The sequence below is a fragment of the Mus caroli genome, unplaced genomic scaffold (assembly GCF_978045245.1).
Source record: "Mus caroli unplaced genomic scaffold, Mus_caroli_1 scaffold_9, whole genome shotgun sequence".
NCBI classification, from domain to species: domain Eukaryota; kingdom Metazoa; phylum Chordata; class Mammalia; order Rodentia; family Muridae; genus Mus; species Mus caroli.
In genome coordinates this window covers 99906665-99925331 of record NW_028227264.1, presented here as the reverse complement: position 1 = coordinate 99925331, position 18667 = coordinate 99906665, and the positions used below count along the sequence as shown (strand labels likewise).

The window sequence follows — 18667 nt, the reverse complement described above, 5'->3', positions numbered from 1 at the left end:
GGAAGCACAAATCACTATTCCTTAATATCTCTTAAAGTCAATGTCCTCAATTCCACAATACAGTGACATAGACTATCAGACTGGACACTTACAGGGCTAAGCATTTTACAGCATAGAGGAAATAAATGTCCATGCCAGACACTTCCTCAGAGTAAAGGGCTGAAAAACAGTTTTCCAAGCAAATGGTCCCAAGAATGAAGCTGGGGTAGCCACTCTAATAATCTGATAAAATTGACTGTTAGTCAAATGTCATCAAAAATATCAGGAAAGACACTTCATACTCATCAAGGGGAAAATCTACCAAGAAGATACTACTCTCAATATTGAAAACATCTATGCTCCAAATGCAAGGGGACCCACATTCATAAAAGCAACTTTACTGAAGCTAAAAGCTCACATTTCACGTCAAATAATAGTGGTGAGGGACTTCAACACCCAACTTTCACCAATGGACAGATCAGGGAAACACAAACTAAACAGACACACAGTGAAAATAACAGAAGTTATGGACCAAATTGATTCAACAGACATCTATACAACATCTCATCCTAAATCAAAGGAATACACCTTCTCGCTGGCACGGCACCTCATGGTCTCTTCTCCAGAACTGACCATACAGTTGGCCACAACACAGAATTCAAAAGAAAGAAGACTGAGATAATCCCATGCTTCTATCAGGTCACTACTGAACAAGGTTGTTCTTCAGTAGCAACAAAAACACAGAAAGCAAACATACACATGGAAGGTGAACAGTGCTCTAGGATAACTCAACCAGAACTTACTTGGTAAAGGAAGAAATAAAAGACATTTTAGAATTTAATGAGAATGCATGTACAACATACCCAAACTGATGGGACATAATGAAAGTAGGGTAAGAGGAAAACTCACAGCTCAGCTCTGTGTGCCTCCAAAAAGAAAGTGGAGAGAGCATACACTAGCAGCTTAACAGCACACCTGAAAGCTCTAGAACAAAAGGAACCAAATAAACCCAAGAGGAGGAGAAGGCAGGAAATAATCAAACTCAGGGCTGAAACCAACCAAGTCAACACAAAAAGAACTACATAAAGAATCCACAAAACTAGGAGCTGGTTCTTTGAGAACATCAACACGATACAGAAAGTGTTAGCCAGACTAACTTGAGGGCACAGAGACAGAATCCAAATGAACACAATCAGAAAGGGAAAGGGAATCCCACGCATCCTATCTGATCACCAAGGACTAAGGCTGATGATCTTCAAGAACATCGTAATAATAGAAAGCCAACATTCACGTGGAAACTGAACAACACTCCACTCAATGATTCCTTGGTCAAGGATGAAATAAGAAAGAAATTAAAGACTTTTTAGAGTTTAATGAACATGAAGCCACAACATACCCAAACTTATGGGACACAATGAAGGCAGTCCTAAGAGGAAAACTCATAGCCCCGAGTGCCTCCAAAAAGAAACTAGAAAGAGCATACACTAGCAGACTGACAGCACATCCAGAAGCTCTAGAACTAAAGGAAGCAAATTCACCCAAGAGGAGTACACTGCAGGAAACAATTAAGCTCAGGGCTGAAATCAAGCAAGTGGAAACAACATGAACTATTCAAAGAATCAACCAAACCAGGTGCTGGTTCTTTGAGAAAATCAACAAGATAGATTAAACCCTTACCCAGATTAACTAGAGGGCACAGGGACAGTAATCTCAGTGTGTCTCAGTGGCAGAATACTTGCTCGGCACATGTGCAGCCCTGGGTTAGATGCCCAAGAAAAAACACAGTTAACAGTGGTCTGTCTGCGTGAATCCCCTTTAAAGGACACTCTTTGTTACCCTGTCTGTTGCAGTTAAAATCCTGTCAATTGTGACCATTTGTTGGGTTTGATTTTTGTTCAATTGTTCTTTTCTTTATTTCCTTTTTCATTATCTACTGGGAGAAGTTTAGAAGTGGTTTACTGAGTGATTAGGTGTCAAAAACTTTCCTTTAATTTAAAGTCTTTAATTTCTCCCTTGGGAGGCAGAGGCGGGCAGATCTCTCAATTGGAGGATATCTCTGCTCTACAGAGTTTCAAGGACAGATATCTTGAAAAAAGAATTTAAGAGATTTAATCATGTTAAGAAGGATGATCTGAAGTCATTTGAAAATAAAACATTTAGTCTGATTATTGGGTATCACACTGAATTAGCCACAGTCTTTTCTTCTGGCATCTGTTATTAGAGTGGTCATCGTTGCTTTCTTTAGTCTTCTGTAGTTTTATGGATTGTAAAGATTTGTGTCGTGAAAACGTGATTCAATTATCATAGATAGTAATCTTATCTAGGGAGGGGGAGGTCCTTAGGAGTATAAAAGGAGTTTGGAGAGGCTTGGACAGCACACTTGAGAGAGCTGAGGCAAGCTACCAAGAGAGCAAAGGGTTCTCCTCTGCAGTCTGCCCTGGGACAGAAGGCTTGACAGAGAGGTGAGTGAACCACACCAACTAGTCTCAAGGACAAACAAATGTCTCCTAAGAGAGTTCTAGGTCTTCAGAGCTGTGATACAGTTCTTTCCCAAGATGTCAACGTAACACACAACTCTAGATATATTTGATTTTAAATAGTTGAATTTAGCAATTTAAGGATTTGGGTGGTGGTTTTCGTTCTCAATATGTCTGTTAGTATGTTTTATCATCATCCTGTAAATTACAGAGATAGTCTGTATTGATTTCTGGAATCCAGGCCTTCCTAGGCAGCTCAATACAGTCTGGAGCTGGCTGTGGACTAGGCTATCATGGAAGTTGGGAAGATCCTCATACCTCTGCTTCTTGAGGGCTGGGATTGAAAGCATTTGTTTTTTTTTTTTTTGTTTTCTTTTTTTTTTTTTTTTCATTTTACTGTATTTTGTTTGTGACAATGGCCAACTGTATAGACTGTACAAAGTGTTATATTTTCTTTTCTATTCAAGTTCTTTACGTTGTGTTTTTATTGTGTTTCTTCAGCAGGCAGGTAGAGGTCAAAAGACTTTCATGGGTGAATTCTCTCCTCTGAATCTGGCACCCAGAGACTGGGCTCAGTTCACTGGGTTTGCGTCTTCTAATATTTGCAATATTTTCTTCTTTTTGAAACTAGGGAACTGTGTTTGGGTAGGAATCATTCTGAGTAGACCAGAAAGGTATTTAACTAGTTCTAAAATTTGCAAAACAGTTAGAAGTTACACCTCCATATACAGGTTAAATTCACACCTTTGTGGGTATATAGTGATCAAATTCAAATGTCTTGTTTTTCCTAATCAAGTTCTCAGGAACTCTTCCCTATTGTTTAGTGATGCAGTATGCTGAAACTTTCATATGTATTTTCAACATAAATTAAAATTTTGTTTTCAAATCAGGTATGCTGGATCCAAGGCCCGCCATGGCTGACAAAATAGACATGTCTTTGGAAGACATCATTAAGCTGAACAAGATCCAGCAAGGACATCACCGCAGGCCTGATTCCCGGGTAAATCGAGATGCTGGGCCAAAGAGGTACCGGCCCACCATCACCCGTGGTGGCAGGAACAGGCTGGCACCATACCACAGAACAAAACAACTTCCAGACAAGTGGCAGCAGCACCTATTCATTGGAGACTTGAGGGGTCAAACCCACGTGGATACTGGTGGGAAGCTGTTCGTGTCAAATCTGCACTTCGGAGTGTCAGATGCTGATATTCGGCTACTCTTTGCTGAATTTGGAACGTTGAAAAAATCTGCTGTGCACTATGATCGCTGTGGAAGAAGTTTAGGGACAGCACATCTGCACTTTGAAAGGGAAGCAGATGCCCTGAACGCCATGAGAGAGTACAATGGCGCCTCTTTGGATGGCCGCCCTATGAACATCCAGCTTGTCACCTCAAAGATTGATAGACAAGGAAGACCTGCACGAAGCAGAAACAGGGGTGGCATGAAAAGAAACCCTGGCTCTGGAGGATTAAGTGGTGCAGGCACCAAGAGATGGACACTTGGAGGCAGCCAGGGAAGAGAGAGAGGCACCAGCAGGAACTCAAAACTGCAGCAGGAGCAGCAAAAGCAGCAGCAGCAGCAGCAGCAGGAGGAGGAGCAGCAGCTCCAGAAACAGCAGCAGCAGCAGCAGCAGCAGCAGCAGCAGCAGCAGCAGGAGCACCAGCAGCTATCTGCAGAGGAGCTGGACGCCCAGCTGGATGCTTATCAGGAAATGATGGACACCAGCTAAACAACTTAGCAAAGCTGCACAAGAACTGGACCCAGAGCATGGACTGTGATGCCTAGACTGAGGGTTGGCTAGTGGACCATGAACACAATGGTGGATTCCTCCTTTGCTTCTTTTTCTTTTCTCCTGTTTTAAAACGCCATGTAAAGTTCTTTCCTTCTCTCTTTCTTTTGTTTACATTCTGAAATACACCTGTCTTGTACTGAGTTATTTTGTGGATCAATTGTAGTTTTTGCTTTAGTGAAGGTGGCATTTTCACCTTTGCCCTAATAAAATTGTGTGTAGAAATAAACAAGTAATACGACGTCGTTGATGAATGATTTTTGTGGAGAATGAGGAACTCTCACACATTTTGGGTCTCTCTGGGTCTCTTTGGGTCTATAGAGGAAATTTTCCCTAACCTAATGAAAGAGATCTGCCATGAAAATAAAGGCCAACAGAACTCCAAATAGTTTGGACAAGAAAAGAAATTCCTCCTGTCACTTAATAATCAAAACAATAAATGTATAAAAAAAAAAACCAAAACAAAAGAAAACAAACAAAAACATTTAGGGAAAAGGTCAAGTAACATAAACAGTCAGACCTATCAGAATTACACCAGACTTCTCACCAGAGACTATGAAAGCTAGAAGGCCTTGGTTAGATCTCATACAGACCCTAAGAGAACATAAATGCCGGCACAGACTAATATACACATAAAACTCCTCCATTAGCATAGATGAAGAGATAAAAATATCCCATGACAAAATCAAATTTGCACAGTATCTCTCCACTAATCCAGTCCTGCAAAGGTTAATACAGAAAAAATGCCAACACAAGGAGGGAAACCACACCCTAGAAAGAGCAAGAAAGTAATCTTCTTTCAACAAACCCAGAAGAAGATAGCCACACAAACATAAAAATAACATCACTGATAGATAACAGGAAGCACAAATCACTATTCCTTAATATCTCTTAAAGTCAATGTCCTCAATTCCACAATACAGAGACATAGACTATCAGCCTGGACACTTACAGGGCTAAGCATTTTACAGCATAGAGGAAATAAATGTCCATGCCAGACACTTCCTCAGAGTAAAGGGCTGAAAAACAGTTTTCCAAGCAAATGGTCCCAAGAATGAAGCTGGGGTAGCCACTCTAATAATCTGATAAAATTGACTGTTAGTCAAAAGTCATCAAAAATATCAGGAAAGACACTTCATACTCATCAAGGGGAAAATCTACCAAGAAGATACTACTCTCAATATTGAAAACATCTATGCTCCAAATGCAAGGGGATCCACATTCATAAAAGCAACTTTACTGAAGCTAAAGGCTCACATTTCACGTCAAATAATAGTGGTGAGGGACTTCAACACCCAACTTTCACCAATGGACAGATCAGGGAAACACAAACTAAACAGACACACAGTGAAAATAACAGAAGTTATGGACCAAATTGATTCAACAGACATCTATACAACATCTCATCCTAAATCAAAGGAATACACCTTCTCGCTGGCACGGCACCTCATGGTCTCTTCTCCAGAACTGACCATACAGTTGGCCACAACACAGAACTCAAAAGAAAGAAGACTGAGATAATCCCATGCTTCTATCAGGTCACTACTGAACAAGGTTGTTCTTCAGTAGCAACAAAAACACAGAAAGCAAACATACACATGGAAGGTGAACAGTGCTCTAGGATAACTCAACCAGAACTTACTTGGTAAAGGAAGAAATAAAAGACATTTTAGAATTTAATGAGAATGCATGTACAACATACCCAAACTGATGGGACATAATGAAAGTAGGGTAAGAGGAAAACTCACAGCTCAGCTCTGTGTGCCTCCAAAAAGAAAGTGGAGAGAGCATACACTAGCAGCTTAACAGCACACCTGAAAGCTCTAGAACAAAAGGAACCAAATAAACCCAAGAGGAGGAGAAGGCAGGAAATAATCAAACTCAGGGCTGAAACCAACCAAGTCAACACAAAAAGAACTACATAAAGAATCCACAAAACTAGGAGCTGGTTCTTTGAGAACATCAACACGATACAGAAAGTGTTAGCCAGACTAACTTGAGGGCACAGAGACAGAATCCAAATGAACACAATCAGAAAGGGAAAGGGAATCCCACGCATCCTATCTGATCACCAAGGACTAAGGCTGATGATCTTCAAGAACATCGTAAATAATAGAAAGCCAACATTCACGTGGAAACTGAACAACACTCCACTCAATGATTCCTTGGTCAAGGATGAAATAAGAAAGAAATTAAAGACTTTTTAGAGTTTAATGAACATGAAGCCACAACATACCCAAACTTATGGGACACAATGAAGGCAGTCCTAAGAGGAAAACTCATAGCCCCGAGTGCCTCCAAAAAGAAACTAGAAAGAGCATACACTAGCAGACTGACAGCACATCCAGAAGCTCTAGAACTAAAGGAAGCAAATTCACCCAAGAGGAGTACACTGCAGGAAACAATTAAGCTCAGGGCTGAAATCAAGCAAGTGGAAACAACATGAACTATTCAAAGAATCAACCAAACCAGGTGCTGGTTCTTTGAGAAAATCAACAAGATAGATTAAACCCTTACCCAGATTAACTAGAGGGCACAGGGACAGTAATCTCAGTGTGTCTCAGTGGCAGAATACTTGCTCGGCACATGTGCAGCCCTGGGTTAGATGCCCAAGAAAAAACACAGTTAACAGTGGTCTGTCTGCGTGAATCCCCTTTAAAGGACACTCTTTGTTACCCTGTCTGTTGCAGTCATAAAATCCTGTCAATTGTGACCATTTGTTGGGTTTGATTTTTGTTCAATTGTTCTTTTCTTTATTTCCTTTTTCATTATCTACTGGGAGAAGTTTAGAAGTGGTTTACTGAGTGATTAGGTGTCAAAAACTTTCCTTTAATTTAAAGTCTTTAATTTCTCCCTTGGGAGGCAGAGGCGGGCAGATCTCTCAATTGGAGGATATCTCTGCTCTACAGAGTTTCAAGGACAGATATCTCGAAAAAAGAATTTCAGAGATTTAATCATGTTAAGAAGGATGATCTGAAGTCATTTGAAAATAAAACATTTAGTCTGATTATTGGGTATCACATTGAATTAGCCACAGTCTTTTCTTCTGGCATCTGTTATTAGAGTGGTCATCGTTGCTTTCTTTAGTCTTCTGTAGTTTTATGGATTGTAAAGATTTGTGTCGTGAAAACGTGATTCAATTATCATAGATAGTAATCTTATCTAGGGAGGGGGAGGTCCTTAGGAGTATAAAAGGAGTTTGGAGAGGCTTGGACAGCACACTTGAGAGAGCTGAGGCAAGCTACCAAGAGAGCAAAGGGTTCTCCTCTGCAGTCTGCCCTGGGACAGAAGGCTTGACAGAGAGGTGAGTGAACCACACCAACTAGTCTCAAGGACAAACAAATGTCTCCTAAGAGAGTTCTAGGTCTTCAGAGCTGTGATACAGTTCTTTCCCAAGATGTCAACGTAACACACAACTCTAGATATATTTGATTTTAAATAGTTCAATTTAGCAATTTATGGATTTGGGTGGTGGTTTTCGTTCTCAATATGTCTGTTAGTATGTTTTATCATCATCCTGTAAATTACAGAGATAGTCTGTATTGATTTCTGGAATCCAGGCCTTCCTAGGCAGCTCAATACAGTCTAGAGCTGGCTGTGGACCAGGCTATCATGGAAGTTGGGAAGATCCTCATACCTCTGCTTCTTGAGGGCTGGGATTGAAAGCATTTGTTTTTTTGTTTTTTGTTTTCTCTTTTTTTTTTTTTTCATTTTACTGTATTTTGTTTGTGACAATGGCCAACTGTATAGACTGTACAAAGTGTTATATTTTCTTTTCTATTCAAGTTCTTTACGTTGTGTTTTTATTGTGTTTCTTCAGCAGGCAGGTAGAGGTCAAAAGACTTTCATGGGTGAATTCTCTCCTCTGAATCTGGCACCCAGAGACTGGGCTCAGTTCACTGGGTTTGCGTCTTCTAATATTTGCAATATTTTCTTCTTTTTGAAACTAGGGAACTGTGTTTGGGTAGGAATCATTCTGAGTAGACCAGAAAGGTATTTAACTAGTTCTAAAATTTGCAAAACAGTTAGAAGTTACACCTCCATATACAGGTTAAATTCACACCTTTGTGGGTATATAGTGATCAAATTCAAATGTCTTGTTTTTCCTAATCAAGTTCTCAGGAACTCTTCCCTATTGTTTAGTGATGCAGTATGCTGAAACTTTCATATGTATTTTCAACATAAATTAAAATTTTGTTTTCAAATCAGGTATGCTGGATCCAAGGCCCGCCATGGCTGACAAAATAGACATGTCTTTGGAAGACATCATTAAGCTGAACAAGATCCAGCAAGGACATCACCGCAGGCCTGATTCCCGGGTAAATCGAGATGCTGGGCCAAAGAGGTACCGGCCCACCATCACCCGTGGTGGCAGGAACAGGCTGGCACCATACCACAGAACAAAACAACTTCCAGACAAGTGGCAGCAGCACCTATTCATTGGAGACTTGAGGGGTCAAACCCACGTGGATACTGGTGGGAAGCTGTTCGTGTCAAATCTGCACTTCGGAGTGTCAGATGCTGATATTCGGCTACTCTTTGCTGAATTTGGAACGTTGAAAAAATCTGCTGTGCACTATGATCGCTGTGGAAGAAGTTTAGGGACAGCACATCTGCACTTTGAAAGGGAAGCAGATGCCCTGAACGCCATGAGAGAGTACAATGGCGCCTCTTTGGATGGCCGCCCTATGAACATCCAGCTTGTCACCTCAAAGATTGATAGACAAGGAAGACCTGCACAAAGCAGAAACAGGGGTGGCATGAAAAGAAACCCTGGCTCTGGAGGATTAAGTGGTGCAGGCACCAAGAGATGGACACTTGGAGGCAGCCAGGGAAGAGAGAGAGGCACCAGCAGGAACTCAAAACTGCAGCAGGAGCAGCAGAAGCAGCAGCAGCAGCAGCAGGAGGAGGAGCAGCAGCTCCAGAAACAGCAGCAGCAGCAGCAGCAGCAGCAGCAGCAGCAGCAGCAGGAGCACCAGCAGCTATCTGCAGAGGAGCTGGACGCCCAGCTGGATGCTTATCAGGAAATGATGGACACCAGCTAAACAACTTAGCAAAGCTGCACAAGAACTGGACCCAGAGCATGGACTGTGATGCCTAGACTGAGGGTTGGCTAGTGGACCATGAACACAATGGTGGATTCCTCCTTTGCTTCTTTTTCTTTTCTCCTGTTTTAAAACGCCATGTAAAGTTCTTTCCTTCTCTCTTTCTTTTATTTACATTCTGAAATACACCTGTCTTGTACTGAGTTATTTTGTGGATCAATTGTAGTTTTTGCTTTAGTGAAGGTGGCATTTTCAACTTTGCCCTAATAAAATTGTGTGTAGAAATAAACAAGTAATACGACGTCGTTGATGAATGATTTTTGTGGAGAATGAGGAACTCTCACACATTTTGGGTCTCTCTGGGTCTCTTTGGGTCTATAGAGGAAATTTTCCCTAACCTAATGAAAGAGATCTGCCATGAAAATAAAGGCCTACAGAACTCCAAATAGTTTGGACAAGAAAAGAAATTCCTCCTGTCACTTAATAATCAAAACAATAAATGTATAAAAAAAAAACCAAAACAAAAGAAAACAAACAAAAACATTTAGGGAAAAGTTCAAGTAACATAAACAGTCAGACCTATCAGAATTACACCAGACTTCTCACCAGAGACTATGAAAGCTAGAAGGCCTTGGTTAGATCTCATACAGACCCTAAGAGAACATAAATGCCGGCACAGACTAATATACACATAAAACTCCTCCATTAGCATAGATGAAGAGATAAAAATATCCCATGACAAAATCAAATTTGCACAGTATCTCTCTACTAATCCAGTCCTGCAAAGGTTAATACAGAAAAAATGCCAACATAAGGAGGGAAACTACACACTAGAAAGAGCAAGAAAGTAATCTTCTTTCAACAAACCCAGAAGAAGATAGCCACACAAACATAAAAATAACATCACTGATAGATAACAGGAAGCACAAATCACTATTCCTTAATATCTCTTAAAGTCAATGTCCTCAATTCCACAATACAGAGACATAGACTATCAGCCTGGACACTTACAGGGCTAAGAATTTTACAGCATAGAGGAAATAAATGTCCATGCCAGACACTTCCTCAGAGTAAAGGGCTGAAAAACAGTTTTCCAAGCAAATGGTCCCAAGAATGAAGCTGGGGTAGCCACTCTAATAATCTGATAAAATTGACTGTTAGTCAAAAGTCATCAAAAATATCAGGAAAGACACTTCATACTCATCAAGGGGAAAATCTACCAAGAAGATACTACTCTCAATATTGAAAACATCTATGCTCCAAATGCAAGGGGACCCACATTCATAAAAGCAACTTTACTGAAGCTAAAGGCTCACATTTCACGTCAAATAATAGTGGTGAGGGACTTCAACACCCAACTTTCACCAATGGACAGATCAGGGAAACACAAACTAAACAGACACACAGTGAAAATAACAGAAGTTATGGACCAAATTGATTCAACAGACATCTATACAACATCTCATCCTAAATCAAAGGAATACACCTTCTCGCTGGCACGGCACCTCATGGTCTCTTCTCCAGAACTGACCATACAGTTGGCCACAACACAGAACTCAAAAGAAAGAAGACTGAGATAATCCCATGCTTCTATCAGGTCACTACTGAACAAGGTTGTTCTTCAGTAGCAACAAAAACACAGAAAGCAAACATACACATGGAAGGTGAACAGTGCTCTAGGATAACTCAACCAGAACTTACTTGGTAAAGGAAGAAATAAAAGACATTTTAGAATTTAATGAGAATGCATGTACAACATACCCAAACTGATGGGACATAATGAAAGTAGGGTAAGAGGAAAACTCACAGCTCAGCTCTGTGTGCCTCCAAAAAGAAAGTGGAGAGAGCATACACTAGCAGCTTAACAGCACACCTGAAAGCTCTAGAACAAAAGGAACCAAATAAACCCAAGAGGAGGAGAAGGCAGGAAATAATCAAACTCAGGGCTGAAACCAACCAAGTCAACACAAAAAGAACTACATAAAGAATCCACAAAACTAGGAGCTGGTTCTTTGAGAACATCAACACGATACAGAAAGTGTTAGCCAGACTAACTTGAGGGCACAGAGACAGAATCCAAATGAACACAATCAGAAAGGGAAAGGGAATCCCACGCATCCTATCTGATCACCAAGGACTAAGGCTGATGATCTTCAAGAACATCGTAAATAATAGAAAGCCAACATTCACGTGGAAACTGAACAACACTCCACTCAATGATTCCTTGGTCAAGGATGAAATAAGAAAGAAATTAAAGACTTTTTAGAGTTTAATGAACATGAAGCCACAACATACCCAAACTTATGGGACACAATGAAGGCAGTCCTAAGAGGAAAACTCATAGCCCCGAGTGCCTCCAAAAAGAAACTAGAAAGAGCATACACTAGCAGACTGACAGCACATCCAGAAGCTCTAGAACTAAAGGAAGCAAATTCACCCAAGAGGAGTACACTGCAGGAAACAATTAAGCTCAGGGCTGAAATCAAGCAAGTGGAAACAACATGAACTATTCAAAGAATCAACCAAACCAGGTGCTGGTTCTTTGAGAATATCAACAAGATAGATTAAACCCTTACCCAGATTAACTAGAGGGCACAGGGACAGTATTCTCAGTGTGTCTCAGTGGCAGAATACTTGCTCGGCACATGTGCAGCCCTGGGTTAGATGCCCAAGAAAAAACACAGTTAACAGTGGTCTGTCTGCGTGAATCCCCTTTAAAGGACACTCTTTGTTACCCTGTCTGTTGCAGTCATAAAATCCTGTCAATTGTGACCATTTGTTGGGTTTGATTTTTGTTCAATTGTTCTTTTCTTTATTTCCTTTTTCATTATCTACTGGGAGAAGTTTAGAAGTGGTTTACTGAGTGATTAGGTGTCAAAAACTTTCCTTTAATTTAAAGTCTTTAATTTCTCCCTTGGGAGGCAGAGGCGGGCAGATCTCTCAATTGGAGGATATCTCTGCTCTACAGAGTTTCAAGGACAGATATCTTGAAAAAAGAATTTAAGAGATTTAATCATGTTAAGAAGGATGATCTGAAGTCATTTGAAAATAAAACATTTAGTCTGATTATTGGGTATCACACTGAATTAGCCACAGTCTTTTCTTCTGGCATCTGTTATTAGAGTGGTCATCGTTGCTTTCTTTAGTCTTCTGTAGTTTTATGGATTGTAAAGATTAGTGTCGTGAAAACGTGATTCAATTATCATAGATAGTAATCTTATCTAGGGAGGGGGAGGTCCTTAGGAGTATAAAAGGATTTTGGAGAGGCTTGGACAGCACACTTGAGAGAGCAGAGGCAAACTACCAAGAGAGCAAAGGGTTCTCCTCTGCAGTCTGCCCTGGGACAGAAGGCTTGACAGAGAGGTGAGTGAACCACACCAACTAGTCTCAAGGACAAACAAATGTCTCCTAAGAGAGTTCTAGGTCTTCAGAGCTGTGATACAGTTCTTTCCCAAGATGTCAACGTAACACACAACTCTAGATATATTTGATTTTAAATAGTTCAATTTAGCAATTTATGGATTTGGGTGGTGGTTTTCGTTCTCAATATGTCTGTTAGTATGTTTTATCATCATCCTGTAAATTACAGAGATAGTCTGTATTGATTTCTGGAATCCAGGCCTTACTAGGCAGCTCAATACAGTCTAGAGCTGGCTGTGGAGCAGGCTATCATGGAAGTTGGGAAGATCCTCATACCTCTGCTTCTTGAGGGCTGGGATTGAAAGCATTTGTTTTTTTGTTTTTTGTTTTCTTTTTTCTTTTTTCTTTTTACTGTATTTTGTTTGTGACAATGGCCAACTGTATAGACTGTACAAAGTGTTATATTTTCTTTTCTATTCAAGTTCTTTACGTTGTGTTTTTATTGTGTTTCTTCAGCAGGCAGGTAGAGGTCAAAAGACTTTCATGGGTGAATTCTCTCCTCTGAATCTGGCACCCAGAGACTGGGCTCAGTTCACTGGGTTTGCGTCTTCTAATATTTGCAATATTTTCTTCTTTTTGAAACTAGGGAACTGTGTTTGGGTAGGAATCATTCTGAGTAGACCAGAAAGGTATTTAACTAGTTCTAAAATTTGCAAAACAGTTAGAAGTTACACGTACGTATACAGGTTAAATTCACACCTTTGTGGGTATATACTGATCAAATTCAAATGTCTTGTTTTTCCTAATCAAGTTCTCAGGAACTCTTCCCTATTGTTTAGTGATGCAGTATGCTGAAACTTTCATATGTATTTTCAACATAAATTAAAATTTTGTTTTCAAATCAGGTATGCTGGATCCAAGGCCCGCCATGGCTGACAAAATAGACATGTCTTTGGAAGACATCATTAAGCTGAACAAGATCCAGCAAGGACATCACCGCAGGCCTGATTCCCGGGTAAATCGAGATGCTGGGCCAAAGAGGTACCGGCCCACCATCACCCGTGGTGGCAGGAACAGGCTGGCACCATACCACAGAACAAAACAACTTCCAGACAAGTGGCAGCAGCACCTATTCATTGGAGACTTGAGGGGTCAAACCCACGTGGATACTGGTGGGAAGCTGTTCGTGTCAAATCTGCACTTCGGAGTGTCAGATGCTGATATTCGGCTACTCTTTGCTGAATTTGGAACGTTGAAAAAATCTGCTGTGCACTATGATCGCTGTGGAAGAAGTTTAGGGACAGCACATCTGCACTTTGAAAGGGAAGCAGATGCCCTGAACGCCATGAGAGAGTACAATGGCGCCTCTTTGGATGGCCGCCCTATGAACATCCAGCTTGTCACCTCAAAGATTGATAGACAAGGAAGACCTGCACAAAGCAGAAACAGGGGTGGCATGAAAAGAAACCCTGGCTCTGGAGGATTAAGTGGTGCAGGCACCAAGAGATGGACACTTGGAGGCAGCCAGGGAAGAGAGAGAGGCACCAGCAGGAACTCAAAACTGCAGCAGGAGCAGCAGAAGCAGCAGCAGCAGCAGCAGCAGCAGGAGGAGGAGCAGAAGCTCCAGAAACAGCAGCAGCAGCAGCAGCAGCAGCAGCAGCAGCAGCAGCAGCAGCAGGAGCACCAGCAGCTATCTGCAGAGGAGCTGGACGCCCAGCTGGATGCTTATCAGGAAATGATGGACACCAGCTAAACAACTTAGCAAAGCTGCACAAGAACTGGACCCAGAGCATGGACTGTGATGCCTAGACTGAGGGTTGGCTAGTGGACCATGAACACAATGGTGGATTCCTCCTTTGCTTCTTTTTCTTTTCTCCTGTTTTAAAACGCCATGTAAAGTTCTTTCCTTCTCACTTTCTTTTATTTACATTCTGAAATACACCTGTCTTGTACTGAGTTATTTTGTGGATCAATTGTAGTTTTTACTTTAGTGAAGGTGGCATTTTCACCTTTGCCCTAATAAAATTGTGTGTAGAAATAAACAAGTAATACAACGTCGTTGATGAATGATTTTTGTGGAGAATGAGGAACTCTCACACATTTTGGGTCTCTCTGGGTCTCTTTGGGTCTATAGAGGAAATTTTCCCTAACCTAATGAAAGAGATCTGCCATGAAAATAAAGGCCTACAGAACTCCAAATAGTTTGGACAAGAAAAGAAATTCCTCCTGTCACTTAATAATCAAAACAATAAATTTATAAAAAAAAAAACCAAAACAAAAGAAAACAAACAAAAACATTTAGGGAAAAGTTCAAGTAACATAAACAGTCAGACCTATCAGAATTACACCAGACTTCTCACCAGAGACTATGAAAGCTAGAAGGCCTTGGTTAGATCTCATACAGACCCTAAGAGAACATAAATGCCGGCACAGACTAATATACACATAAAACTCCTCCATTAGCATAGATGAAGAGATAAAAATATCCCATGACAAAATCAAATTTGCACAGTATCTCTCTACTAATCCAGTCCTGCAAAGGTTAATACAGAAAAAATGCCAACATAAGGAGGGAAACTACACACTAGAAAGAGCAAGAAAGTAATCTTCTTTCAACAAACCCAAAAGAAGATAGCCACACAAACATAAAAATAACATCACTGATAGATAACAGGAAGCACAAATCACTATTCCTTAATATCTCTTAAAGTCAATGTCCTCAATTCCACAATACAGAGACATAGACTATCAGCCTGGACACTTACAGGGCCAAGAATTTTACAGCATAGAGGAAATAAATGTCCATGCCAGACACTTCCTCAGAGTAAAGGGCTGAAAAACAGTTTTCCAAGCAAATGGTCCCAAGAATGAAGCTGGGGTAGCCACTCTAATAATCTGATAAAATTGACTGTTAGTCAAAAGTCATCAAAAATATCAGGAAAGACACTTCATACTCATCAAGGGGAAAATCTACCAAGAAGATACTACTCTCAATATTGAAAACATCTATGCTCCAAATGCAAGGGGACCCACATTCATAAAAGCAACTTTACTGAAGCTAAAGGCTCACATTTCACGTCAAATAATAGTGGTGAGGGACTTCAACACCCAACTTTCACCAATGGACAGATCAGGGAAACACAAACTAAACAGACACACAGTGAAAATAACAGAAGTTATGGACCAAATTGATTCAACAGACATCTATACAACATCTCATCCTAAATCAAAGGAATACACCTTCTCGCTGGCACGGCACCTCATGGTCTCTTCTCCAGAACTGACCATACAGTTGGCCACAACACAGAACTCAAAAGAAAGAAGACTGAGATAATCCCATGCTTCTATCAGGTCACTACTGAACAAGGTTGTTCTTCAGTAGCAACAAAAACACAGAAAGCAAACATACACATGGAAGGTGAACAGTGCTCTAGGATAACTCAACCAGAACTTACTTGGTAAAGGAAGAAATAAAAGACATTTTAGAATTTAATGAGAATGCATGTACAACATACCCAAACTGATGGGACATAATGAAAGTAGGGTAAGAGGAAAACTCACAGCTCAGCTCTGTGTGCCTCCAAAAAGAAAGTGGAGAGAGCATACACTAGCAGCTTAACAGCACACCTGAAAGCTCTAGAACAAAAGGAACCAAATAAACCCAAGAGGAGGAGAAGGCAGGAAATAATCAAACTCAGGGCTGAAACCAACCAAGTCAACACAAAAAGAACTACATAAAGAATCCACAAAACTAGGAGCTGGTTCTTTGAGAACATCAACACGATACAGAAAGTGTTAGCCAGACTAACTTGAGGGCACAGAGACAGAATCCAAATGAACACAATCAGAAAGGGAAAGGGAATCCCACGCATCCTATCTGATCACCAAGGACTAAGGCTGATGATCTTCAAGAACATCGTAAATAATAGAAAGCCAACATTCACGTGGAAACTGAACAACACTCCACTCAATGATTCCTTGGTCAAGGATGAAATAAGAAAGAAATTAAAGACTTTTTAGAGTTTAATGAACATGAAGCCACAACATACCCAAACTTATGGGACACAATGAAGGCAGTCCTAAGAGGAAAACTCATAGCCCCGAGTGCCTCCAAAAAGAAACTAGAAAGAGCATACACTAGCAGACTGACAGCACATCCAGAAGCTCTAGAACTAAAGGAAGCAAATTCACCCAAGAGGAGTACACTGCAGGAAACAATTAAGCTCAGGGCTGAAATCAAGCAAGTGGAAACAACATGAACTATTCAAAGAATCAACCAAACCAGGTGCTGGTTCTTTGAGAATATCAACAAGATAGATAAACCCTTACCCAGATTAACTAGAGGGCACAGGGACAGTATTCTCAGTGTGTCTCAGTGGCAGAATACTTGCTCGGCACATGTGCAGCCCTGGGTTAGATGCCCAAGAAAAAACACAGTTAACAGTGGTCTGTCTGCGTGAATCCCCTTTAAAGGACACTCTTTGTTACCCTGTCTGTTGCAGTCATAAAATCCTGTCAATTGTGACCATTTGTTGGGTTTGATTTTTGTTCAATTGTTCTTTTCTTTATTTCCTTTTTCATTATCTACTGGGAGAAGTTTAGAAGTGGTTTACTGAGTGATTAGGTGTCAAAAACTTTCCTTTAATTTAAAGTCTTTAATTTCTCCCTTGGGAGGCAGAGGCGGGCAGATCTCTCAATTGGAGGATATCTCTGCTCTACAGAGTTTCAAGGACAGATATCTCGAAAAAAGAATTTAAGAGATTTAATCATGTTAAGAAGGATGATCTGAAGTCATTTGAAAATAAAACATTTAGTCTGATTATTGGGTATCACACTGAATTAGCCACAGTCTTTTCTTCTGGCATCTGTTATTAGAGTGGTCATCGTTGCTTTCTTTAGTCTTCTGTAGTTTTATGGATTGTAAAGATTAGTGTCATGAAAACGTGATTCAATTATCATAGATAGTAATCTTATCTAGGGAGGGGGAGGTCCTTAGGAGTATAAAAGGATTTTGGAGAGGCTTGGACAGCACACTTGAGAGAGCTGAGGCAAGCTACCAAGAGAGCAAAGGGTTCTCCTCTGCAGTCTGCCCTGGGACAGAAGGCTTGACAGAGAGGTGAGTGAACCACACCAACTAGTCTCAAGGACAAACAAATGTCTCCTAAGAGAGTTCTAGGTCTTCAGAGCTGTGATACAGTTCTTTCCCAAGATGTCAACGTAACACACAACTCTAGATATATTTGATTTTAAATAGTTCAATTTAGCAATTTATGGATTTGGGTGGTGGTTTTCGTTCTCAATATGTCTGTTAGTATGTTTTATCATCATCCTGTAAATTACAGAGATAGTCTGTATTGATTTCTGGAATCCAGGCCTTCCTAGGCAGCTCAATACAGTCTAGGGCTGGCTGTGGACTAGGCTATCATGGAAGTTGGGAAGATCCTCATACCTCTGCTTCTTGAGGGCTGGGATTTAAAGCATTTGTTTTTTTGTTTTTTGTTTTCTTTTTTTTTTTTTTTCATTTTACTGTATTTTGTTTGTGACAATGGCCAACTGTATAGACTGTACAAAGTGTTATATTTTCTTTTCTATTCAAGTTCTTTACGTTGTGTTTTTATTGTGTTTCTTCAGCAGGCAGGTAGAGGTCAAAAGACTTTCATGGGTGAATTCTCTCCTCTGAATCTGGCACCCAGAGACTGGGCTCAGTTCACTGGGTTTGCGTCTTCTAATATTTGCAATATTTTCTTCTTTTTGAAACTAGGGAACTGTGTTTGGGTAGGAATCATTCTGAGTAGACCAGAAAGGTATTTAACTAGTTCTAAAATTTGCAAAACAGTAAGAAGTTACACCTCCATATACAGGTTAAATTCACACCTTTGTGGGTATATAGTGATCAAATTCAAATGTCTTGTTTTTCCTAATCAAGTTCTCAGGAACTCTTCCCTATTGTTTAGTGATGCAGTATGCTGAAACTTTCATATGTATTTTCAACATAAATTAAAATTTTGTTTTCAAAT

General features: G+C 40.4%; 3 protein-coding genes across 5 annotated transcripts; all 3 read left to right on the top strand.

Annotated features, from left to right (window-relative positions):
- Positions 1-3369: 3369 nt before the first annotated feature.
- On the top strand, positions 3370-4185 carry LOC147002729 (aly/REF export factor 2-like). The gene has a single exon (XM_085843398.1). It carries the CDS (start codon positions 3370-3372, stop codon positions 4183-4185), a length of 816 nt encoding a protein of 271 aa, XP_085699524.1.
- Positions 4186-8456: 4271 nt separating this feature from the next.
- LOC147002728 (THO complex subunit 4-like) lies at positions 8457-9290 on the top strand. 2 transcript variants are annotated; one of them, XM_085843397.1, is made up of 2 exons: positions 8457-9110; positions 9222-9290. In XM_085843397.1, the coding sequence occupies exons 1-2, from the start codon at positions 8457-8459 to the stop codon at positions 9288-9290; spliced, it is 723 nt and encodes a 240-aa protein (XP_085699523.1). The 2 variants fall into 2 exon arrangements, with proteins under 2 accessions (XP_085699523.1, XP_085699522.1); XM_085843396.1 differs by having other exon boundaries at positions 8478-9290.
- Positions 9291-13557: 4267 nt separating this feature from the next.
- LOC147002727 (THO complex subunit 4-like) lies at positions 13558-14403 on the top strand. Of its 2 annotated transcripts, XM_085843394.1 has the most exons (2): positions 13558-14211; positions 14335-14403. In XM_085843394.1, the coding sequence occupies exons 1-2, from the start codon at positions 13558-13560 to the stop codon at positions 14401-14403; spliced, it is 723 nt and encodes a 240-aa protein (XP_085699520.1). The 2 variants fall into 2 exon arrangements, with proteins under 2 accessions (XP_085699520.1, XP_085699519.1); XM_085843393.1 differs by having other exon boundaries at positions 13579-14403.
- The last annotated feature ends 4264 nt before the right edge of the window (positions 14404-18667 follow it).